The following is a 25,969-nucleotide window of genomic DNA, read 5'->3' on the forward strand; positions in this document are numbered from 1 at the left end:
ATGCGTACGTATCTCTAAATTCGAAGCCATAAGGTTCCAATAGCCATATAACTGTTGTTCTCCTGTACACTGCTTAGAAATGTGCGAAAGTTGCGCCACTCCACACTAGTGGTCCATCATGTAATGTTTGGCAATCATGGACCCATTAGCGTTTTCTGAGTTACCCTGTAAGTATGTTATGCTTAATTATGTAATAGTTTCTATTTATAATGTGTTATTTCTTAATCAGCGTGCCCATCATAAAACACATTTTTCTATCACATATGTTACACAACGCTATGCGATCCCTTCCGCTTAATAAAATCCTGCATGGCGATGACATTTTGTATATTTCTTGAAGGCGTTTGATTTGGTTTCCAATATACCATTACGGTTAAAAATCATAAAAGAAGAGACCAGAATCATCACAGCATCTACAGCGCAATGTCATCTCTCCGAAACGATTGTTTACATAAATCGCTTCATTTTATCTTTTGTTTGCCCATACAGCTTTAAGCAACGTAGCACGTCGCCTTTCTATAACGTCACATCCCAATTACTTAATGATAATCGGCATGAGTTATTTTATCGCTTACTTGCATTACGTGTTAGCGTTACATCATTTTACGCTGTGAACCTTGGTTGTCTCAAATTCTCTTTTGGTCAGTGTTTCCCCTCTTTACTACTGTGGTATAAAATGTTCATATTGCTGACTTCTGAATTCATCAGAGCCAACCTTGTGCTAATGTTCGAAATTTTTGAAATTTCAAAAATAAATGGTCGGCCATTCCTCTTTTCAGTGGAGGGTATAGCCGACTGGAACACCTTTACAGCGATAAAAGAAATGCCACGAGTAAGCCAGGGCGTAAGAGCTGAATTATTCGATGACACCGCCCAGTCGGAAAAAGCTACAGAAAATATTCTGATGTTACGACAAAATTTCTGTGCGGTTTTTGACGGGAAACCTGTTGTGACAACAGAACATTCTGTTGTAACATCAAACATTTCTGTAGTTACAACAGGAAAGTGCTACAGAACTACAGACAACAAAAATATACTGCAGAAGAACTACAGAACTACAGAAAAGTCTGATGGTTAAGACAGAACTACAGGATAGTTTGTCGTATTTCGACACAGTTCTGTAGTTTTTTTTTCGACTGGGCGTGGGTTCCAGGCAAAGTCTAAGCCACGCGTATATCGTGTACTGGTCGTCAGTGTACTATATCGAACCGCCGAGAAGGCGCTTAGAACCCGTACTTTTGCGTGCGACTCTCGCTCAAACCATGTCTCTCTCTAGCTGAGCCAAACGCGAGTAGTCGGCTATGGACAGTCTATATCAAGCGCAAATAAAAACAGGTAAAAGGTCGTTTAAATGCTTGTTTAAATGGTCCCAGCTCCGTCATTGCTCGCGGTCCCTCGAGAATGCGCAGTTGGTGCCGACGCCGACCCCTGAGCCACGCGCGCTCTCGATAGGCCGCAGCAGAGCGTGAGAGCGCGATAGGCACGCCCTGTCGGGCTGCTTTGATAATTAGCGCTATTAAGTGCCATTGCTCTGTGGGGGGGATGGGGACGCCTAATTAATTTCGGCGATGGATGACCGCAATTAGTGGATGCCCTTCTAAGCGGCCCTTTATAAGGGAGCGCGCCACCGTCGCTACTTCTTGCGACCGCGCTCGCGGTGACGTGGGGACAAAAAAAGGCGCTCCGCTGCCTGCGAGCGTCGCAGGTGCTGCACCGCAGCGCCGCTGTGCGGTACCGCTTTCCGCGGTTACGCAGACTCCGCCCTAATAAGCGCAGTTGCGCGCCTGGGTTTTAAGCGCTGCAGAGAGAAATTAACGCGGCTGGAGTGCAAGCTGTTTGTATACACGCTGTCTGTTCCGCCGTCGGGCACCGTGTTCTTTGAGTACCCACGTGGTTTCATGGTACGGCACCCCTGATTTCTCTTGGACAAAACTTCCTCCTGGCACGGCGGAAAAAGATAACTGTCGGTGGCAATATAGTGAATACGCTTTTGTAATTATGGCAGGCATAGTTTCTGTCGTTATCATAGGCTCCGACGGACTGCTCAGAGTTTGGATAAAGGTCATGATTTCAGCCCAGAGAGCTGTATCTGGATATCTGAGTAGTCCTGCCAGTACGGTTCCGAAAGTGTGTGAACTATTTTCTTGCCACCTTACTTGACGACGAGTCACAATGTACGTGGACGGAGGGGTGTTCATAATTTCTGCCTAATGAGTTGCGAGAGAAAATGAGCAATGAACGACAAGCGGTTAATAAATAATACCGTGTTTAAATATGAGTAATCTAGTTTCAGCTTTAAGAAAACAATAAGTTACAATAACAATTAATAAATATACAAGACATGCAACCATAAATCGCAGTTCCAGCCCCGTATACAGGCTTATCGTTTTGCATTTCTTTCATTTTTTAATCCTATACGAATTTTGGCATTTCACTTGTTTCATTTATCTTCTGTTTAAATTTCTAGGAGGCGACATGTGCAACATACCCAAAATTCTTTATATCACTGCAAAAATGACAAATGACTGTAAGCTTATGTGCAACATCTGCCCTTCTCACACTAGGCAAGCTTCCAGTAAAGATTCAAAGAGATACAACGTAACAAGTCTTATTTCACTCTTAAATAAGGTACTGCCGGTCTGTCGGAGGTGCAACCAATACTTGCATAAATCTCAATGTTCTTGAATAGAAATAAGTAATGCTCATAATTTCCTCCACATAATATTCAGCACGCCCTTGAGATTCGCATATCAGTCGTTTATTATCCAAATAAATAAATGCTTTGCCTCATTTCTCTTTTTAACTGAAGCTAACTCTGAAGTCAGCAGTCATAGAATAGAGCACCTGGCCCACATAGGGGCAACAAATGGGAGGTACCCGTGGGTACAAACTACGGAAAATAGACGCTACACTCGGGCGGCCCTGGACTTTGATATGCTTTTAACTGAAGCATACAATTGCCGCGCAAAGCATCCGTTGCATTTGCGTCTCCAACTATACTCACATGACATGCATATCGATGGCAGGTTTGGTTTGGTTTGTGGGGTTTAACTTTCCAAAGCGACTCAGGCTATGAGAGACGCCGTAGTGGAGGACTCCAGAAATTTCGACCACCTGGGGTTCTTTAACGTGCACTGACATCGCACAGCACACGGGCGCCTTGCTTTTCGCCTCCATCGAAAAGCGGCCGCCGAGGCCGGGATTCGATCCCGCATCCTTGGGAACAGTAGTCGAGCGCCGTAACCACTGCGCCACCCCGGCGGGGTGATGACAGGTTTGATCAGCCTTATGTGCCTTGAATGTTGTGAACAATTAAGCGCAGCTGAAGTCTATAGAGACTGTGTCTTTCTTCTTGTGTACGCGTCTTATGTATTCGCTGGTGCACACCTTTTGTGAAGATTTCAAGGAGCACTCACACGTAGGTTCCATCGTTTCTGACTTCGTTATTGTCTACAATAAAGTTTTTGAGATGCGTTCAGTCATCTCCGCAGCCAGATGGACGAGGTGCAGTCCCGACCATAACAATACAAGGCCTCGAAGCTCAAACTTTCTGTCATACATAACCTAGCCAACAACCTTGTAGATAAGTTAGTACATGCCGCTGACGATCAATGTATCCATGTTATCTGCTCTATAAAGCGCTTGATAAAATTTTAAACACCAGGAGCATGCCCCATAATATTATGTTCGCATCTGTACGTGGAAGCCAACCACACTGCACCGGCGTTCGGAAAAGTAGGACGATACGAGCGCCAAAAGGGCACAGCACTACTGACCAGAAGCTGAAGTAACACCGAGGGGCAAGAAAGGTGGCTGGATGCCAGCTCGAGTGATGGAAGAAACTCGGTGGGGGAAGGCAAGCCTATTCGAGGGCAGTCACGATAACGTCTCAGACATCGACAAAATGTCGGAAAGCTTCCTTTTTCTTTTCACCCAATGTGCCTGGCCGAAGCTGAGTTGGCGAAGAGAAGTGTCTCTCCATCGGGACGCTTGATCGGGAAAGAATAATGGCCTCCGTTATCGGCCTTCGGATAAAAACGTTTTCCCCCTCAAAGGATAGTCGACGTGGCGCCAAGCAGGCCTCTTGGGATGTCCCGCCCCCGCGATAGATCACGGCGAGAGTTGGGACAGAGAAATCCCGACCGCTAAACTCGGAAGAGGTGTTCAAAATTGAGATAGCTCAGATGAGGGCTTAAGGCCTCTTGGTGCTCTGTAGGCTGAAGGGCGTTGGAGACGCCTCCAACACCGGCTGCGCCCATGTTCAGTGTGCAGGTTGCCTTATAGCTGCTTTCTGCCTTGGCTCGCCGCAGTATTTGAACACTGTGCGCTCACGATTGATTTATTTTCACAATCTAAACTGTTTGCCTACTCGTTGGCTCAACGAGGTCGGGCCTTGCACTGAACCTGTTGAAAGGTTCTGGCGCAACCTGGAAGAGTTCTTTTTTTTTTTTTCACGCAATAATCCCACTTTAAATATACTGTCAGCGCCCTGAGGACACTTATTACAAATCTATATGAAATCATTATTGCAGTAGGAGCTGATTATAATGGCATTACAAGTGGGGGTTACGCACGGTTTAAAAAAATATGAATTGTTCGCAGTTTTCTAGACTTGGTTCTCAAATTCGTTCAGGGCATGGTTTTGTTTGGCTCAATGTTTGACGTCCCAAAAGGACCCAAGCTATGAGGGGCTCCGGAAAGTTCGAGCACCTGGGGCTCTTTAACGTGCACTGACATCGCACAGCACACGGGGCGCATTGCTTTTCGCCGCCACAGAAGACGGCTGCCGCGGTGGGAATGGAGCCTGCGTCCTTATCCGATTCAGAACTACCGCATTGGAGAGTCACTGCTGGCTGTTATTGACATAGGAAGAAGAAAATTTTGACCCGCCTGATAATTTAATAATAGTTCGGATAGAAAATTGTATTTAGCAACATACTCGACTTTTGGGCTGCTGGAGATTTTATAAGGGTCAAAAGCATTGGAAGCAAACACAGACTGCCTCAGATGTCGGGAAAATGCTGTTCTTTTTTCTTCTGTAGAGTCAGCCATAACCATACGAAAGTCTGTTTATGGCAGTTAGAATATTTTCTCTTGTTCTTCACAGTGAATCGTCAAAATGTTCTGCGTTCTGAGCGCAAGTGAACTCTTGCTCATGTCGGAAACTCAGAAATTTTGCACCAAATGCTGGTGGCATCTCTTCGTATCGGCTACTTTATTTCATCATACCTTGGAGGTATAAATAACCTATAAGCTTTGCGCCACATTCTTCAATATTTACAATGCTGCCACAAACGTTGCCTTCTACAACTTTCTGCATCTTCTACTCTCGTTGCATTCCCATCATTGTGGAGTCGTTTCTGTGAACAATTATAATTGTGCGGAAACGTAAGCAAGGGTTCATTTCACAGATATACAGATAATAGCTGAAGCGGTGTTAAGTTCATTTCCTATGTATATTTATGAAAGGTGCTCCATCATCTTGACCGGTGCCTTCCCAAAAATGATATTCATCGAAACGTTTGTTTTTTAAATTATTGCAGAAGATGTATCCTGGTACCGTGTCTACTTATTTGAAATGTAATTAAACTAATTTTAATGATGTTATAAGTCCGTTTGTCAAACTTCGTCTGCGCGAAATCGACTACACTCTCGTATTTCAGTCGGACATGTTTTCATGGGGTATTTCTCTTTCGGGATCCCACCGCTGAACATCTTTTCGAGAGAATTCTGCCCTAGTTGGTGCAAATTAATTGGCACTGATTTAGGGCTCTTTTTTTTATTGGTTCCTGCTTCACTGATGTGCCTGGTCCTAGTTTTTTGGAAAAGCTTTTATGGGAATAAGAAGAAGAGTGAGCGTCATAATCTTCTGACAAAAAAAGAAAACATTGAACTCGCACAGTTCACGAACAGAACTAAACTTCGCTTCCACCGACGCAATTCGTAAAGGAAATGAAAGTAGTTGTGGATTATCTCTGGTTAACCCTAGTCGAACTGCGAAAGCGACGGCGGAAGCTTCTTTTGCCTGCTACATTATTCCCCTATCACGCCCTATGAGTGTAAGGTACTACATTTTTGGGGATATTTAGGCTCATCCTTTAAGAGTATGACCCGAGAGCGTACGTTACCAGTCTTCTTCTTCTTCTTCTTCTTCTTATGCTCCTCCTCGGCTGTTCAAGGTCAAGCGTGGCCTCCGCCGGCACCATGTGATGGTTCGAAACCTGGCGCAGTATTGCTATCGCAATAAAAAAAGTGAGGAGCTCATTCCAAACCCCAGGTTCTCTGCGCGCACTCGGACGCGGCCACCTGTTGCCAGAAGGTCTAGTGCTAACAGAGCATCAGCTCCAGCTTCAACCTGGCGCCCGGGGGTCTCTCGGCAACACATAAACGAGGACTGCTGTATGCAGTGCAGCGGCAGCGAAAATTTGCGTCTCAGGTTGAAAAACTAGATAAATTTGTTACCAATTTGCATACATAGTAGAAATCGATAATGTCATCAAGAAGCAAAAAAATATATGCTGCACACTTTGGGCACGATTTCGCTACCAGTTCACATTTCAGCAGGATGTGAATACCGAAATAAAAAAAAAAGCATATTGGATGGTGGCGCTCGATGGTCGTCTGTGCGTAATGTTTCTGGCGCCGAGCATCGTACGCGGCTCTTGGAAGTTTGCTTCTGGACTTGGAATTCGTTCTTGAAACGAGCGCATTTCGCGGTCAAAGTTTGCTCGGAACTCGTATGCAAGCAGAAAGCACGTACAAAAAGAAACAGCATGCGGTAGCGAACGTTTTGCAATTCTTGTTTTCCCTTCTTTGTATGAGATTCAACGTAACCGATATCTTATTTCCCTCCAGTGATTGTCGGATCGCATTGTGTACAGTACTCACGGATTGAAGTAGGACACTCGGAGCGAGTGGCCGTCGCTGCATCCAGCGCCGCCCGTGGATGCTCATGGAACCAAGGTGCTGCATTGTGGTATAGCGCGAGGGGGAGAACATCTAAAAAGCAGAACTGCTCCTTCCGGTCGCCAATAAGCCGGCCTGTTGTTTACCACAGTGCCTTGCATGCAGCGACGGCCACGCGCTCCGAGTGTCCTATTTCAATCCGTGAGTACTGTACATGATTTTGGAATTTTCGTTACATGGCATTACCGTTACCAGAAAGAGGCGCCCGCCTAAAGTGTTGTGGATCTCACCAGGAAATTAAGCCTCATTATACCGGTTACTTGACGCGGAACAAGTCATAGAGGAAGCCAGGGGCTGGTATTTTATCATTTATCTGATTCTCGCTGAAATTACGTACATAGTGCCTGATATTTTGAGCCTAGCACTGCCACTGATGGCCATACCTCCACGGAAAAGAGGAGGCGTGGCAGACTTGCGTAAGGGTGCTCAGGCATGCTTTGGACGTTTTCTGGTGCTGTCTTTTGCAGCATAGGGAAAAGCTCCACTATCAGTTCCGATGACGGTTAGATACAATTTTGTTTTTACTGTTGCAAGATAAACATAAAGTTGCATATATTTTGCTTGGTTTATAGGGTTTAACGCGCAAAATCGACTCAGGCTATGGAAGACGCCATAGTGGAAGGCTCCGGAAATTTCGACCATTTATTGTTCTCTAACTTGCACTGACATCGCACAGCACACGGGCGCCTTGCTTTTCGCCTGTATCAAAAATCGGTCGTGGCGTTCGGGATTCGATCCCACATCCTTGGGCACAGTAGTCGAGTGCCCGGACATCTGCACAACCACAGCGGGGCATCATGTGCATCATGCGTACTTCGCTTATACAGCAATCAGCCTCGAAGTCCTTTGGCACGGCTTCGATCTATTTGTCGCTGCCGAGCGAGATTCCGTACTCTATTGCACGGGATCGCAAGCAACAGAGTTGAGAGGGCTGTATTTGACTTCGGCGATCCGAAAGCGTGCTATTTTACTACCCGTCTCGTAAACTAAGCCTCGCTCATTGTGCGCCCCTCCGCTGTCATTGAGAGTGCACCATTCGGGGTAGCTCACTGCAGTGACGCTCTGTTATTTTCCGAGCGCACAGCACTATTTACTGAGCAGGCCACTCCAATGACAGCGCCAATCTCAATCTGTGCGATGCTGAAAGTTTCGTTACGGGATGCGCTGGAGATATTTGCCTTCTCCGCGCAGTGGAAAGGCGCTTTCATTTAGTTAGCTATACTGCAGTTCCGGACAGAAGGTTGCGAGCGGTGTCACGAACTCCTGCATATGTATCACGAACAACTCGCCCAGCAACCTTGGAATGCGTCGTTGGCTAGCGCGAGGGCGCACTCTGTCGCTTAGAATGTCAGTTGCAGTAACTCTTTAGTTTGTCGTCTCAAGCGAGGAAGTCGACAATTAAGTAAGTGTCCTTGTTGCGTGGACGCGTGGAGAGGTCTCCTTGAGTTAGTTGCTGGCAAGTAAAATTCCGAAAACGAACATCATGAACAAGGAGTATATAGACAAAAATAAATGGCAAATAAAAATTAAATAATGTAAAAATAATAAACGAAAAGAAATCGTGCGAAAAATTCACCTTGTCGATACTCTTAACTTTTCCCTCGATACCAAATGTCACCTCAAAACAGGGTACGCAGCACAAACCATCGGTTATATATTTACTCGTTTAATACTGCCGGCAAACTTTTGGCCGTTAATGAACGATTGCTTAGAGTGCAACAAAAGTCGCATTTGTTACAAATCATTGTCCTACACGACAGCAAAACGAGCTATGAACTAGAAGACACCATCAAAATTACTAAGAACAAAGCTAATAAACATTTATTAGCAAATCTGCATTCTCGAAAAAAGTAATCGTGCCTTGTAAAATTACATGCATGTCAGAAAAATTAATTTTGTCTGCTTGTTAACGATGCTGAATACCATTTTGAGGCGCTGCAACTTTCGCCGTGGTTCGAGTGTGCAATGACCAGACCGTTTATTGAGACCTGATACGGAGACCTGCTTACCATAAACCTTATAAACAAAACTAGTTAGTAGATTATTCACTAGGGCGAGTTTGTATAGGCTCACAGTTGGAAAAAGACAGCGCACAAATAATACTTACCGGGAGAAAAACGGTCGGTCGTCCTGTCAGCCCTCGTTCTGTGCCTGCCTTTCTGATCCCTAGTCTTTTGGGAGGTTTTTCCAACCATGGAACAAAGCGAAGCGCATTTTTTTCTGAGCACTTTATCAGTCACCTTACGTTTTCCTGTGAATCACAAACTACATCGTCGTAATCACTTAACGGGCGTGTGAGGTAACTAGTAATATTATTTTGATGTTGCAGTACTTCAAGTGATATCCGAGCAAACAGTGTCGTTTAGATGCTGCAGAGACGATGTTTTTAATATGCGAGTTCCTGCTTAATGTGGAGTGAATATGTATATTTAGATGTTTCAATTGGCCAACTCGGGCGATTTGTCTATTGGCGACATTGAATGCGTAGGGAAATGCTTTTTTTTTTCTGCGCATTACTGTTATTTGAGTGCATTTTATGACATTTAAAGTCATCTAAGGCACGTGACGCCAGTTTTGTTGCATTTGTTGCATTGCAGTTTTGTTGCATTAGTTGCGCAGTTAGGTAGTTGTTTGTACGGCTTGGTATTCGATTGCATCAGTGCTGCGGTTGGCCATGCAGTCACAAGGCACTCCAGTAGGTGCTGAAGTTGCTTGGGAAACGGATTTTGCAATCTAGACATGTTGGATGACGAATATAAAGATAAGAGTGAGGGCACACTACAAGTTGGTTATTGTGCAAGAGAGTCCTAACTTCTGTCACTTAAATCGGATGAGGCACGCGACCAAAAGTTACTTGTCCGCCTTTTTCTAGCGTCAGGAACAATTCGTTCGCAATATGAAGAAGTTGCGTCGCTGTCCTAAGTCCACGCTGAAAGCCATGCGGCCTGCCCACCAGAAAGTTCTCCCTTTCCAAAAATGAACTCACGTGTTTAAAATTGAAGGACTCAATATTCTTACTGGTAGTGCGCAACAGAGAAATATGCGTATAATTTACTGCCGAATACTTATCACCAGATCTGTGAATTGGTACAACCTTCGCTGTATTAAGAAGAACTTAAGAACTTCACTCGTATTTTGACTTGGGCTGAAGATACTGATTTTTGCGTACATTTTAGCCTATATGTCAATGAAGCAGTTTCGAACGTTGGCCTGTCCGGATGACGGGTTTCTATCGAGATGGAGCAGTGTTAAAAACATTCCGTCCTCCTGTATGGTGGCGTCAGGTAAATGTAAATTTTCAGTGTAGCACTCAATTCGACAATCGTATCTCTTTTGCGCAGAAATACTCTGTAAGAGTGGTCGTTAAAACGTATCATACAATGGTTGGTAATATCAATGCTGTGCCAGAAAATCTGTTAGGTGACTACAGAACGTTTTGGGGCTGCTAGTATAAGGAAAATGTTAAAATGCTGTTATCGTGACAATCGAACCTTTTTCGCAACTCATCTCGAAGAACTTGCAGCTGTGCCCTTTCTGCGCACGAGCACGTGACAATCGTTCAACGTGACGTTTTAGCTGAGTGATTTCGCGCGAAATCCAAGGGCTGGAGCTGTTCACTTTCCTATTTTAAGAGGGGCACACATTTCTATGTCCACGAGTTGTCTGACAATGTGCGGTCATACATATGACCAATACACTGTCAAAGCACTCCAATATTTGGGTCAGTGGTTAGTGCTGCCTTTCTGAGCATTGCTACCGGCCAACACCGGTATCAACTCTGCTATGATCAACGCGCCTCCTCTGCGATCATACCAGATGCGAAGCACGCCACAGGGGGAGGACGACCGAGGAGCCAATTTATTTTAGGGGAATCTTGAACCGCTAACTTGGAAGTTTGCTTTTAACCCTATCGCGTGGCCACCACTTCGCCAACGTTGCTTAAGGCCCATGTTTTGAAATCGGGCAGCTGGCATGAGGGAGGCTGTATGCAAATTTTCAAGTTTGTGATGGCTTATAATCGTGGCGATGTACGGAAACAAAATATGTGAACGATAGTGCAGGGGGTAAAACGCTCTAGTGTAGTGTTCCCACAGGCAAACTTTTCAAACGAAAAATATATTGGGCTGCTTTTGAAGTTAACGACGACGAGTGACAAAAGACTTATAAGCCATTTTCATCTTGCGCCCTCATCTTGTGTCAACCGCTAAGTTTCGAAAGCAGAGCTCGCTACTTTGCACGAGCAGTTTTAGCTAATAAGTGGAAGGTGATATTAAACATTTTGCACTACGTTTCTTCAAGAACAATTTGCAAATGCAGGTGTGGAGATAAGCGCATCGACCGGTAAATAAATTCGTTCGTAACTGGACTGTCAGCGGTTACTAGTTGGCTGTTTCGGGACCCGGTTGTAATTAAGCGCTTCGATGTGTGCAGGGGCGTTCCTGGTACCGTACCTGCTGACGCTTTTCCTGGCGGGCATCCCCACCTTCTTCCTGGAGACATCGCTCGGCCAATTTCTATGCATTGGCGGCTTGGGAGTCTGGAAGATATGCCCCATCTTCAAAGGTATGCGCCCACTTCTCTGGTTTCTCTTGGACACCTACAGGAGTGCGGATTGACGTTGTTCCTTATTACAGTGCGCGAGCGCGCTGGTGTACCGGCGTTGGAATTGAAGAGACGCTTAATTCGGTAGAGATGCCTCCTTCGTGTAGTACCATCATGGGCTAATGAGAAGTCAGCGAGCTAGGTTCTAAAGCTGTGTTTCTGAATTCCCACGAAAGAAAGCGATTAGCAGGAGTAGAATGGAGAAGACGGACGTAATAAGATATCTTATATGACTGATTCATTCCCTTTTAGTTGACAGGACCGAAGAAAAGAAAATACCGGGGAACCGTCTCCTTTCGGTTTTTGCGCGTGATTCACTCAGATTGCTTCCAAACTTACAGAAACGAGAAAAGTACCAGTCGTTTAACTACGCTCAGGTTAATTCTTGCGGCAACACTGTTTAAGCATTGCTACGCATCTGTAACCATAGTCCATGCTTGTCAAGGGTGACCTCTATTTTTCTCTATAGTTCTCCATGCACGGGTTCAACAATCAGCCTACATTTCCTAAGCTAAGGCAATTATATTTGTAAATGTTAATTACGTTACGTTGCCCCACACACTAATGTTTGAATTTATTCAGATACTCATTTTATAATTTTAACTTAAGCCTAATTATGTTGCTCTCAACATAGCTTTATTAAACCTATCATAACTATTTGGCCAATTGGGCGTAATTAGGGTAACATAATAGCCCTTATTATGTCTGATTATGGTAATCATGATAGCGTGTTGGGCTTAAATGAACTGAGTAACTAATTAAGGGATCATACACAAAGTATAAGCGAACTAAAATAAACTGTTTACCTTAGCAATGGTTGTTAAGCTAGCCTAGGTGAGGCTTCGACGGACAGATCCTTTGGAAATCGACCTTGCTGGGCTGGAAACACTGACGCAGTGAAACATCAGCACCCTGAGCTTTCAAAGCGAAGGTAACCTGCCAACGCCTAGTAGTCATGGTCAAAGTGAAGCGTGTGTGATCATATGAACACCTCCTGCACATTGGCCGTATCCCTGATAAAACGAACGCATATTTTTTAGCCCACGCGTGCGTCGAAGCATGGCAAGACACATTCAAGAATTGAAAAAGAAATGCCGTACGACCTAACTAGTGCAGATTACCCGCAATACCTCGGGTTTACTTGCCAAAGAGTTTTTCAGGGCCAGCATTAATTGCTCCCGAGTAACCGACGCACACTACAAGTAAAAGCTGGAAAGGCTAGCTTCTCTACAAGCCCGAATTTTGATTTTTAGTGAAGGAGGCCAGGGATCCTAGCATAATCGCGACAAATGCAATCGAGAGACTGTAATTTTCCAGTTATTTCTGACAGCAAAAAGCAGATTATAGCGCCCTGTTTCTGACTGTACAGAAGTCGAAGCGTGTTAAATGATGGAGCCTTGGAGCCTCGCAGAATATTCAGCATGCTGCAGAGGACAACCTTTTATTTATACAATGAACATGCTGCCGCCGCAAAAATATTGAGGAGCAAGCAGGAATAAAAAACGCAGCGTCAGGTGACGCGTTATTACGGGGAGTGAGAAAGGCACCCGACGTCGCAAACAACTCTGTTGTTTCTAGGAATAAACGTCTTTCGACTAATCTTGTGGATCCATTGACTCGTGCGCAAGCCGTCACGCTTGCCTTGAGATATCATGAATACCGCATAACCATCTTCAGGCCGCTTGCTGCAGTTGTACGCGCAACAGCACGGCATAGAGCTTGCACGCTGCAATAAAAGCACAGCGCGCAATATTCGCTCGCCGAGACTAGGAGAAAAGTGGCGCGAAGGAAAAAGAAAACACAAGGAAAACGCCGGACGCGCGTCGGTTTTCAATGGCAACGGCAGGGAGACCGATCGTCGCTCAGGGAATCGGGCGGAGAGCCGGCCTTCAGCGAAGGGGCGCGCAAGGGGCGAGGAGGAGGCGAGGAGGTAGCGCGGCGGCGGCAAAGTTCAATCGTTGGCGTAACTTTCAATGTATCAAGGGGTTTTAAGTGCTGTGCGATGTCAGCGCCTGTTGAAGATCCCCAGGTGGTCGAAATTACTCCGTAGCCCTCCACTATGACTCCTCTTTCTCGCTTTCCACTTTCACTCCCACCTTCATCCCTTCCCTTACGGCGCGGTTGCGGTGTCCACAGAAAACAAGTGAGACAGTTACCGCGACTTTCTCTTCCTATAAATCAATCATGTGTTCACGGAGAAGTGTAACAAGGACTATGCATTTCATTTCCTATAAATCAATATACAGCTGACGATATTCACTGTCATCGCGCATTATATGGATGGCTTATGCGTTTCGCTTCCATCTAAACAGGCCAATCAGTAATGTTGCGTAACCTCCAGAGAACCCGCGGCCAGTTTGCTAGCCAGTGGTGGCCGATCTGCCGATATGTCCTTGTTCAGGCTTCTTTAGGCGCCGTCCCTGCATATAACAGAGAACTAAAGAAGTGGTTGCGTTTAAGCATGGGTAAACCAAGGTATATAGTAAGGTTTCCTACGAACGATCTTAGATAATAAAACGTAGGGTTTGTACGCGGTTTGACGGCTTGAATTAGGAGAACGCTCGAGATTCGCCTTCAAAGTAGACACGATTGGATCTTAAACACCGCCTTTTCATTCCGCAAGTTCTTTTACACATTTTGCTGTTAGCAAAAATTTTAAATCTGTTTATAGGAAAGGAAAGGCGTGGCATATGCCAAATTTTTTTGTGAACACCTGACCGCGCCCTAAGATACGCGTCTGCGAAGAAGACACGGAGCGCTTGAGGTGGCCAGTGATACGTCCGGTCAAAGCAGCTTTCCGCACTTTTCTGCACTGCTCGCGCAGGCATGTGCCACATTTTGAAACGAAACGTAGGCCGGAAAATAGCAGAAAGCCTCTCTCGCGCATCTGTAGTGCGCTCTCGACGCAGTCACGAGTCATCGACTAATCAGGTGCTTAGTCCTTGAGCGATTAGGGGCATGACGCGAGGAAACAAGCAAAGAAGTTGAGCGCGTTATTTTTGGAGCAAAAGTATCACTACGCTATTAGTAGCCAGGTTCAACCTGACAAGTCGTTTGACCTTCAACGAGCCAGAGGTCACATTGCAGCTATATAGCTTTACCATGGTACCGCCTATAGAGTACCACCACTTGACCTTTGACGGCAGATACATCATCACGTGTTCCTTGTAGTTGACGGCATCATCTACTCCATAGTATCAACAGTTAAATCGCTCCAAAACCATGTCTGTTTATGTTTAAACATAAGCTTAGTAGGGTTAGACCTCAGCCATACTTTACTTTAGAAACAAAATGCCACAGCTGAGAATGCGAGTCTGCTCATAGCTACACGCCTAACAAAAGCTCACATAAATGCGCGGTACGTGAGACAGTAGAAAACTACGGGACATTTATTCAAAACAACAAGAAACAAAGCAAAACAAAAGAGAAGCCGCGATGATCACGTGGAAAACAAAACAAAAAACGAATGCCTCATTATGTGAATGTACGACTCAGTGCTTGTTTACGCAGGGTCAATGTCTGATTTTGTAAGCGGGAACAGCCTTCCAAGGTCTCTTTCCAGTGTAGTCTTGCCGATGAGAGGTCTCTCTCGAGCCTTTGCCGATGACTATGGCTTCCTTAAACTCGGGGCAGCACCTACACTTCTCTCATATGTCCATCACCAACACGCAAGTTTCCCGCTATCACTCGATTACACGGACCGAATACGCTCTGCCCTATCTCGTCAAGGCTTATCTATCAGCCGAAAACGCTGCTACGATCTGGACGCAAACCGACCTACCGTAACAGGGGACGTGCTGATTGCTGAATTAGGTAGTGTCTACATTCACCGCCCGCTTGCACAGTCGTGATGGCCTGCAGGTGGGCGAGAACACCGGTAAGATGAAATAACCTGCGTCTTGGCTAAGCTCATAGGCCAGCCTATTTGGCCAGATCGGGCGCAACATCGAGTTGAACTTAGTATCGAATGGTGGCTCTCTCCTGCTTGCTGACTCTGTTGCCCATCTTACGCAACAATGGCCTGAATATAGTGGGAAGCCTGACGGCTGCGGCATTTTGGCCCTTGAAATCCCCAGTGGCCTTGTGTGTTCAACCCGTCGAGAACGCAGACCTCAGGCTAAACAGAGCAACATACTTCTTCACTAAACTACTTTGAGTGGACATCGACAGATCGTAATACTTTGAAATTCGTTATAACGAGACATCATGGCCTATGTTTATTCCAACTGCTTCTGTTAGCGTTGATTGTTCTCAGCATTTTTAAGAGTGATTAATATGTGCGATTACCTGCACCTAACCTAGTCGTGCAGTGCACATTCGCAGAATTCAAACTAGCATCAGAGACAGTCTTGTTTGGCGCACCTTACCAGTTCTTATCGCTTGCGAGTGCAACTAGCGCTGTATACCTGTTATATAACCTTTTTCATTAGTGCAGGTTTAAAATATTTTTGTATTTCACTCCAGGCGTTGTTAACACAATATCTTATTGTTATCAATTTTTTATCTTTTCATTTATTCAATACTGCAGGTCTTTACGGGCCAAGCAGGAGGGACATACAAATAACATCAGTACGGACTGAAAATAGCAAATAATAATTTCAAAAACTTGTCCTTAAGGCAATAAAAAATAAATGCAACAAGTGTTAAACGAAGCGAAAACCGAATTCTTAACCTGCGAAAACAAAACATATAAGCAAGCAGAAGCAAGCCAAGTAATGAAATACCTAAAAATGAAGTGGCAAACATGCAGCGAAAAGCCACGAAGAGAAAAGCGCAAGTAAATAAAGCGACAAAAAAAAAAGTAAAAAGGCCAATTTGGCCAACAAAAATCTGACAAAGAAAACATTTGAGATCTGCAATTCAAGCTTTCAGTTGAGTCAACGCTTGTTAGAAGAGGCAGAGGTAAATGTTCCAATCTGTTATCGTGCGTGGAAAAAAAGAATATTAAAAACGTTAGTTCTGGAGCTGTATGGCGTTTAAGAGTCATCGGGTCGATGCCGTGTTCGTCGTGCCGTAACTGGCGTTATGTACGTGTCAGGAGTGAGAGCAAGAAGGTTAGAAGGTTATTATTAAAAAGGAACATAAATTTTAGGCTCTGAATGTTTCTTCTCATTTTCAGTGTAGGTATTCCATGTTGTATCATTAGTGGTGTCGGGGAATCATTTGTAAATTATTTTGTAAAAATAAACCTTACCGCCTTACGCTGGATTATTTCGAGGGCGTCAATTTTAGTTTTGGTATAAGTATCTGTATTCTAGGTTTGGACTTATTAATGATGTACGAGCTAAAAGGTTTAGTTTTGGCTGGGCGTACTTCAATATATGTCGGAGAAAGCAAAGTTTCCGGAAGGCTGTGTCACATACGTTAGTTTTATGAGTGTTTCAGTTTAAACTATTTCTTAGCGGGACGCCAAGATATACATTCTACCTCACTTCGGTTAATGGTTCTGTTCCGAAGGCATAGGGAAGACAAAGGTTATTCAGTTTCTTGATTAATTGTTTATACATTGTTTTGTTAGCGTTCAATTGCATATCCCAACAGTTACACCAGGAAAGAATATTTTGAAAATTATTATTTAGAGTTACCTGCATGGTCATCCTCGCTGTACGCTTCCCTGAACAGCGCGCAATCGTTTGCAAACAATCTGATTTGGACGGGTTCAATAATTACACTCACAATGACATATATATATATTAAAAACAACAGCGGTCCTAACACACTGCCCTGAGGGACTCCGGAAGTAACTGGAAATTCATGGGAATAGAAAGTTATCGATATTAACAAACTATTTACTATCAGTGACGTACGCAGCAACCCAGTTAATAATAAGAAGGAACGTGAATCATTTTAAGTTTTCTATAAGCTTAGAGTGTGAAACAAGGTCAACTGCTTTCCTGATGTCTAAAAAAATAACGTCCACCTGAATGGATTTGTCTACAATTCTAACAAGGGAATGGAGTACAGTTGTTAATTGTGTCACTATAGAAAACCCTTTTCGAAAACCATGCTGCGCAGGTGAAAGTACATTGTTATCCTTCAGGACATGTCTAATGAAGTTGGCTATGACGTGCTCAAGCATCTTGGAGCAGGGTGACGTTAGCGATATCAGTTTCATTTGTTGATGACAGCAAAAGTAAATCAGAGGTATTGTCGTTTGTAGATAGACATAATGTTAGGCACAGGATTAAAATCGTGGTTTTAGTTCCAAAAACAAGAGTACTCTAGAAACAATAAAGCTTTTAATACGTTCGAATCAGTAAGAAGATGTACGCGGCGAATCTCTGGTCACACTCCTATCAGCATCACCAGATGCCCTCCGTATTGGCGCTTCGTGCCTCATGACTCGATGCGGCGAAACGGAAGAACCCATGATGCAGGTTCCGGTGTCCACGGCATAAGTGTGACTAATAATGATAATAATAATAATATTTATTATTATTATTATTATTATTATTATTATTATTATTATTATTATTATTATTATTATTATTATTATTATTATTATTATTATTATTATTATTATTATTATTATTATTATTATTATTATTATTTAAAGATCCTCATGTTATCGAAATTACTGCGTAGCCTCCACTATGGCAACTATTTCTGTTGACGCGTTCATTCCCACCTTCATCCCTTCCCTTACGGCCCCGGTCAATTGTCCACGGACAGTGTGAAACATACCACACCTTCCTTCCTTTCTTGCAACCAATTATTATTAACGCGAAAGCGTTACTTCGCTATGTTCACAGATTTCTGTCCGCAGACCGTGTCCGCAACCGCGTCCGCAAAATCGTGTCCGCAGCAGTTGCGGGTAATTGAGAAGTGGTAGAGATTAATGAGTGGCGTCAATCGATAGTGACGTAATGTTCCTGCGGAAAAAATAATTACGCCAATAAGTTAATTAGGTAATTAATTAGAATAACTGGTTCACAGGAAACGAAAGGAGCAGTATCTGCCACACTTGTTACGTGGACTGATTGGTTTATAGGAAGGGAAAGGCGCGGTACCTGTCTCACTTGTTTTCTGTGGACACCTCAACCGCGCCGCAAGGGAAGGGAGGAAGGAGGGAGTGAAAGTGGAAAGAGAGAAAGAGGAGCCGTAGTGGAGGGCTACGGAGTAATTTCGACCACCTGGGGATCTTTAACGTGCGCTGACATCGCACAGCACACGGACGCCTCTTCGTTTCGCCTCCATCGAAACGCAGCCGCCGACCTGAACCGCGCCGTAAGGGAAGAGAGGAAGGTGGGAATGAAAGCGGAAAGAGAGAAACGGGTGTCATAGTGGATATGACGTCAAGGATGTGACGTCATGCAACTGGAAGTAGAGCCGAAAAAAGGGCATAGGAAGGGATTGGCGCGCAATTCGAAAGTACGAAAGCTCTAAAAGGGGTAAACAAGAAGTGAATTAATGTGAGGTAGAAGATGTGATGTCACGCAACCGGAAGTAGAGCCGAAAAAGGTCATAGGAAGGGATTGGTGCGCAATTTGAAAGCACCAAAGACTAAAATGGGCAAACAACAAGTGAATAGCAGCCAGAAGCCACCAACAGCAGCAACCGTGCTTTCACATTACTCCACTGTAGGTTCTGCAGTGCTCTTTAATTTTTAATATTACGGCGCGGTCTGCAGTCTTCCATACCATTAAGGCATCCGTTCCGTTCAGTCGTTCAGTCGTGTCCGACTCTTCGTGACCCTATAGACCATGTCACGCCACGCTTTCCGGTCTCTCACTATCTTCGTAACATCACATAACTTCATCTGCAGCGCCTCGAGGATGCCATCTAACCATCGCGTTCGCTGCCTACCCCTTCTCCGGCGACCTTCAACCTTTCCCAACATCAAATCTTTCTCCAGCGACTCCTTTCTTCTCATCAGATGACCAAAGTAGCTGAGCTTTAACTTTAGAATTTAAACCTCCAATGAGCAGTCAGGGTTTATGGTCAACAATATCTACTGATTTGATCTTCTGGCAGTCCAAGGAACTCTCAAGAATCTTCGCCAGCGCCACAATTCAAACCCGTCAATTCTTCGGCGGTCAGCCTTTTTCACAGTCCAACTCTCGCATCCATACATCACAACTGGAAAGACCATAGCACGAGTTATACGGATCTTGGTTGGCAGACTAATGTCTCTGCTCTTTACTAGGCGGTCAAGGCTAACCATTGCTCTCTTTCCCAGAAGCAGGCGTCTCCTAATTTCATGGCTACAGTCTCCTTCCGAGGTAATCTTGGAGCCCAAGAAGAGAAAATCTGTCACAGCTTCCACTTCTTGTCCCTTGATGCTCCAGGACTTGATAGGGCAAGACGCCATGATCGTTGTCGTTTTATGTTCAGTTTAAGCCCAAACTTCTCACTCTCTTCTTGTACGCGCATCAGAAGTCTCTTGAGTTCCACTTCACTTTCTGCCATTAAAGTGGTATCATCCGCATATCTAAGGTTGTTGATACGTTTTCCAGCAATTTCACTCCAGCTGAAGCGAAGCGGTGGCCTTGTGGTAGAGCATCCGCCTCGCATTCGGGAGGTACCGGGTTCGATCCCTGGTGCCGCCGGGTACCCACCGGTTTTTAAATGGGTACAAGCTTTCCCCCGGCCTGGTGCTCGGCTCTTCTGGGGTGAAATGCTTGGGAAAAGGGGTCACGGCCCAAATAGTTGCGCCGATGTGGCAGTGATTCGTTCCGCCATCGGACAACAATAAGTCCGCCTTGCGCGGCAACAGCCCATTATGTGGCCCTTTTTTTTTTTCTTGAACCAACATGTTTGGTTCATGGCCCCTTTTTCCCAAGCATTTCACCCCAGAAGAGCCGAGCACCAGGCCGGGGGAAATCTTGTACCCATTGGAAACCGGTGGGTACCCGGCGGTACTGGGGATCGAACCCCGTACCTCCCGAATGCGAGGCGGATACTCGTCCAGACCGGCCTTCCTGATGATGCACTCTGCATATAGGTTAAATAGACAGGGCGACGGTATGCAGCCTTGCCTCACTCCTTTCTCAATCGGAAATCAATCAATAAGACCATGCTCAGTTCTGACTGTTGCGTTTTGTCCTTTATACAGGTTTCTGAGGAGACAGATGAGGTGAATTGGAACTCCTATCTCTTGGAGAGCTTGCCACAATCTGCTGTGATCTACGCAGTCAAACGCTTTCGCATAATCAATAAAGCAGAAGTAGCTGGGTTTCTTGAACTCTCTTGCTTTTTCCATGATCCACCGAAGGTTGGCAATCTGGTCTCTAGTTCCTCTGCCCTTCCGAAACCCAGCTTGCACGTCCGCAAGCTCCCGATCCACATACTGCTGCAGCCTACCTTGGAGGATTTTCAACATCACCTTGCTAGCAAGCGAAATAAGCGCGATCGTGCGGTAGTTGGAACAATCTTTGGCACTGCCTTTCTTTGGAATGGGGATGTAAACTGACCTCCTCCAATCAGGTGGCCACTGCAGGGTTGTCCAAATCTTCTGACATAATGTATGCAGAATGTTAACAGCGCCACGGTTGAGGTTTTGAAGCAACTCAGCTGGAATGCCATCAATTCCGCTAGCTTTGTTGTTAGCAAGGCTGGCTAAGGCCAATTCAACTTCACTCTTCAGGATGCCCGGCTCGAGATCAGTAATCACAACCGTCTTATGTTGGGTTTGCACATCCGGGTCCTTCTTGTACAGTTCTTCTGTGTATTCCTGCCACCTCTTCATTATCTCTGAGGCTTCAGTGAGGTCCTTGCCTCGTTTGTCCTTTATCACGCCAAGCTTAGCACAGAAGCTTCCTTTGATATCTTTGATTGTCTTATACAGAGCTCTTGTGTTCCTTAATTGGCTGTTGTCCTCAACTGCTTGGCACTGTATGTTCAGGAAGGCATTCTTATCTCTCCTTGCTGTTTTCTGAAAATCCGCATTGAGAACCATTTATCTTTCTTTTTCCCCCATAACGTTTGCCATCCTCCTTTCTTCAGCTATTTGCAAAGCCTCTTCAGATAACCAGTTTGCTTTCTTGCATTTCTTTTGCTTTGGAACTACCTTAGTAGCAACTACTTGTATTATATCACGAACATCAGTGCACATCTCTTCACGCTCTCTCTCTCTTCTAGATCTAATTCTTGAAATCGATTCCTCACTTCCACAGCATATTCTGAAGGAATTTGATCCATATCATACCTGAATGCCTTCTAGTTTTCTGCGTTTTCCTCAATCGAAGCTTAATTTTGGCAACCAGAAGCTGATGATCGGTGCCACAATCGGCCCCAGGCCTTATTTTTACTGCTTGTATAGCGCTTCTCCATCTCTGCCGGCAAAGAATATAATCGATCTGATTCCTGTACAGGCCGTCCGGTGAAGTCCATGTGTTGAAAATGAGTATTCGCTATGGTCGGGTTGTTTTTTCGACAGAACTCTACTAGCCTCTGCCCAGCTTCATTTGGCTCACCAAGACCGAACTTGCCTGTAATTCCGGATATTTCTTCGCTCCCGACCTTAGCATTCAAGTCTCCTATGAGAAAAAGGACGTCTGATGATGGAGTGCGGTCTAAAAGGCATTGCAGGTCAGCATAAAATCTCTCAACTTCAGCTTCTTCAGCAGTAGTGATTGGTGCATAGACTTGGATAACTGTTATGTTGAAAGGGTGACCTTGGATTCGAAGTGACATCATTCGGTCGTTTTTGGGGTTGTACCCTAGCACTGCTTTGCCCATTCTTCTGTTTACTATGAGAGTGACCCCATTCCTTCTCCTGGATTCGTGCCCACAATAAAAGACATAATGGTCGCCGGAACTGAATTCTCCCATTCCGGTCCACTTGAGCTCGCTGATAGACAAGATATCAATGTTCAATCTGTCCATTTCTCGCTTGACGACATCCAGTTTACCTTGCATCATAGATCTTACATTCCATGTTGCTACGTGATATATCTCCTTGCAACATCGGACTTTCCGGTCGCTAAACGCCAAAATGCCTCCAAGGGGAATTATCCTTTCCCTACGTTGGTTTAAAGCTAATGGGTGCTGTAAGCGCTCCCCAGCACGAGTAAAAAAATATCGTTGTTTGGGTCCTGCCGCGGTGGGGCAGTGGTTAAGACGCCCGACTACTTTACCCTGATGCGAGGTGTGGCTGCTCCTGGCTCTACGGGGCTGGGAGAGGTAGGTCACCGCCGCTTGCGGCGGAGGCTAGCCTGCCACCAAATTTTTATCTGTTGTAGGCTGTCATTGCACTCGGTACCGCTTCGGCGGTGGACGACGGCTGTTTGCGGCGCGCGTCTTTCTCTCGCTCTTCTTTTTCTTTCTTCTCTATTTTCTCTTCTGTCCGCACGATGCAGCGGAGATGACTCAGCTACTGAGCCAGTAGCAGGCCCGTGCATTTTCTTTTCCTTCTTCCTACAGTCGCAACAACTACTTTACCAGAGCACACGGGTTCGAACCCAATCACCGGGTTCGGTGAGGGTGAAGCGGAAAGGTGTTCGTGTGCTGTACGATGTCAGTGCACGTTAAGGATCGCCAGGTGGTCGCAATTACTCCGCAGCCCTCCACTACAGCACCTCTTTCTCTCTTTCCACTTTCATTCCCACTATCGTTCCTTCCGTTGTTGCTGCGACTGAAGGAAGAAGGAAAAGAAAAAAGGCGAACCTGCTACTGGCTCTGTAGTTGAGCCACCTCTGCTGCTGATTGATTGATTTATAGGATTTATAGGAAGGGAAAGGCGTGGTAACTGTCTCACTTGTTTTCTGTGGACACCTCAACCGCGCCGTAAGGGAAGGGAGAAAGGCGGGAGTGAAAGTGGAAAGAGAGAAAGAGAAGCCGTAGTGAAGGGCTACGGAATAATTTCGACCACCTGGGGATCTTTAACGTGCGCTGACATCGCACAGCGCACGGACGCCTCTTCGTTTGGCCACCATCGAAACGCAGCCGCCGCGATCGGGTTCGAACCTGGGTACTCCGGCACAGTAGTCGGGCGTCTTACCACTGCACCATCCCGGCGGGGCCCTCTGCTACCTCATGCGAACAGAAGAGAAAATAGAGAAGAAAGAGAACAGGGAGAGAAAGACGCGCGTCGCAACAGCCGTCCTCCATCACCGAACCGGTGGTGGGTGCAATTACGGCTACAACAGATAAAATTTCGGAGGCAGGCTAGCCCCTGCCGCAAGCGGCAGTGTGACCTATCAGTCCCAGCCCCGTAGGGCCAGGAGCAGCCACCGCGGGTTACAGCTCGGTTCAGGCAGACTCCCTCTGGACTCTGGTTCAGGTGTCCACTGAAAAAGTCCGGTAGATATGGAGCGTCTTTCCTTTCCTGGAAATCAACTGTAACTCTGTTGTTTAACTACTTACGGCCACGGCCGGTCTAGAGGCTCTCGCGCGAACTTTTGCCGCTCTATTCAGTACAATGTGGTACAACGGTAATTCAGTGCGGTACTACGCCACGAACGCAGGAGCTCGCCTCCTGCCATTTGTTATTTATTTATTTATATTAACAGTCCTCTGCGGGACTGTTACAGGAATGTAAACAATAATAAAAGATGTGAGAAAATGTACATATGCTGATGCAGGTGTTAAATAGGCGTATGATGTGTACTGCGTATACTTACTACTCCTGAGCGGAGACATCGAGTTGAACCCCGGCTATGACCTGGAGAGTTCCAGCACACATGAATTTATTAAAAATTGCCTTCGCCACAGAATAAATTAAAATTGAGGATGTTGCAGCACTTTGTACACAACAAACTATCATGTAAACACGTGAAGAGAACTGGGAGGCCCGATTTGCAGAAATGGAGAAACATACGGCACGCGTGGACGACCTTGAACGCACGGTTAAAGCCTCAGAAGCGAAAATTTCGGATTTGGAGGATAAAAGCAGACTCTCAAATTTAATTATTTTTGGGTATCAGAAGAAGCAGAAGAAACTGAAACTATACTACGTCGTAAAGTTCTGACGTTTTTGCTACCAAGTTAAAAATCATATGCAAATCTGTAGCCCAATTACATCGCCATGGCAAGAGCGACAAAACTGCGACCAGTGATCATACATTTTCAAGATTGCGAGGAAAAGGCAAGTATCATGCAAAATGATTACAAACTTAAAGGTTGTTCAAAACGATTAATCGCGAAACACGCTTAGGAAGCGTAATCTTTTGTGAGACAGTGATTTATGGGAGGAAAGGGAACACACAAGGAAAGATCAACTAATAAACGAGAAACTTGGTGTCGACAACAATATTTACATTTGGAATGCATGACGTAAAAAACTCTAGAAAAAATATTGGTAATTATAACAATTCTAAACAAGACTTCCTGATAAGAAAGAAATGCGTATCTTAAATATAAATACATGTGGCATTGTTACTAAAAACGGTCAACTAGAGGCTATTACGTTGCAATCACCACACCGTTGTTTTAGCCAAAACTTATCTACACTGCGGCACAAACGATGAAGACAGTTTTCCACCGTCTTACTGTGTTTTCCGTCGTGACAGATCAACGAGGGGAGGCTGTGCTAGTAAAGCAAACCTTGTCAGCAACTCTCTTGTGTCAGGCTGATAGCGTAGAGCCTAAATACTTCTTACTGGGGACAATCTTTCTTGCCATTTCCCATTTATTAAGAGCCTGAATCACCACCCAAGTTCCTGTGTGATTTGCGTGAGCATGTCACTTTATCCATACGCACTAAAAAAAAAATGTTTGAGATTTGTCTCTAACATTTTAGGAGTTTACTGGGAACGTAGTTCTTCTGGCGATGAATTTATAACTCATTTTAATTTTATGCTTGACATAATCTTGTACCACGATTTGCGGCAAGTTCCATGGATCTTAATCCTATCTTTCTGAGCAAAACAACCAAGAAGTTTTCAGTATAACTTGAACATAAAATGTGTAATCATACAATGGTGTAATATTCATGTCATTTAAAAAATGCAGTGCGAAGAAGAGAGAATCTGAGCAAGTGAAGGGCTTCTCACGTGCCGAAGACGAAAATTATAAACAATTAAAAAAAAATGCGTACCACACTGCACAACATCTGAAGTGGAAACCGAGTAGACATACATTAACTGGGCCTTTGCCGCTACTGGTCGATTCCATGTATAGTACGCATTGTCTTGTCGTTTCCCTTATTTTGTGTTGTCCTTTTTTGCGCATAGCCTTTCATGGCGTTACAAGAATCAAGCCATTAAAATCACATTTGTAACCTCATGAATAAGAGCAATAAAATGAAATTGCACGTTTTTGGATACACTAACGAACAGTTCTATTACTGTTCGATATTGACGATTCACTTAGAACTCGTGTACTGTATTTAAAGTTCTAAACAAGCACTATAATAAGTGCATTAAGGTGCCAGAGGAGCAAGTGTATTCTCTCAGTGTGCTATAAAACGCAACAGAAACCAGAAGTGAGGAACGCTAGCGAGGAATTCACAGCATGCTGC

At 44.9% G+C, this 25,969-nt stretch overlaps 1 protein-coding gene across 1 annotated transcript in view; it reads left to right on the forward strand.

Annotated features, from left to right (window-relative positions):
- Positions 1-25,969, forward strand: part of Gat (sodium- and chloride-dependent GABA transporter) — a 259,054-nt gene that overhangs the window by 197,453 nt on the left and 35,632 nt on the right. Inside the window, exon 2 of the mRNA XM_084579353.1 lies at positions 11,398-11,529. Within this exon, the coding sequence (XP_084435479.1) occupies positions 11,398-11,529 (132 nt within the window). The remainder of the gene's footprint in view (positions 1-11,397; positions 11,530-25,969) is intronic.

The sequence above is a fragment of the Amblyomma maculatum genome, chromosome 9, assembly GCF_055883805.1.
Source record: "Amblyomma maculatum isolate TAMU_Amacu chromosome 9, ASM5588380v1, whole genome shotgun sequence".
NCBI lineage: Eukaryota > Metazoa > Arthropoda > Arachnida > Ixodida > Ixodidae > Amblyomma > Amblyomma maculatum.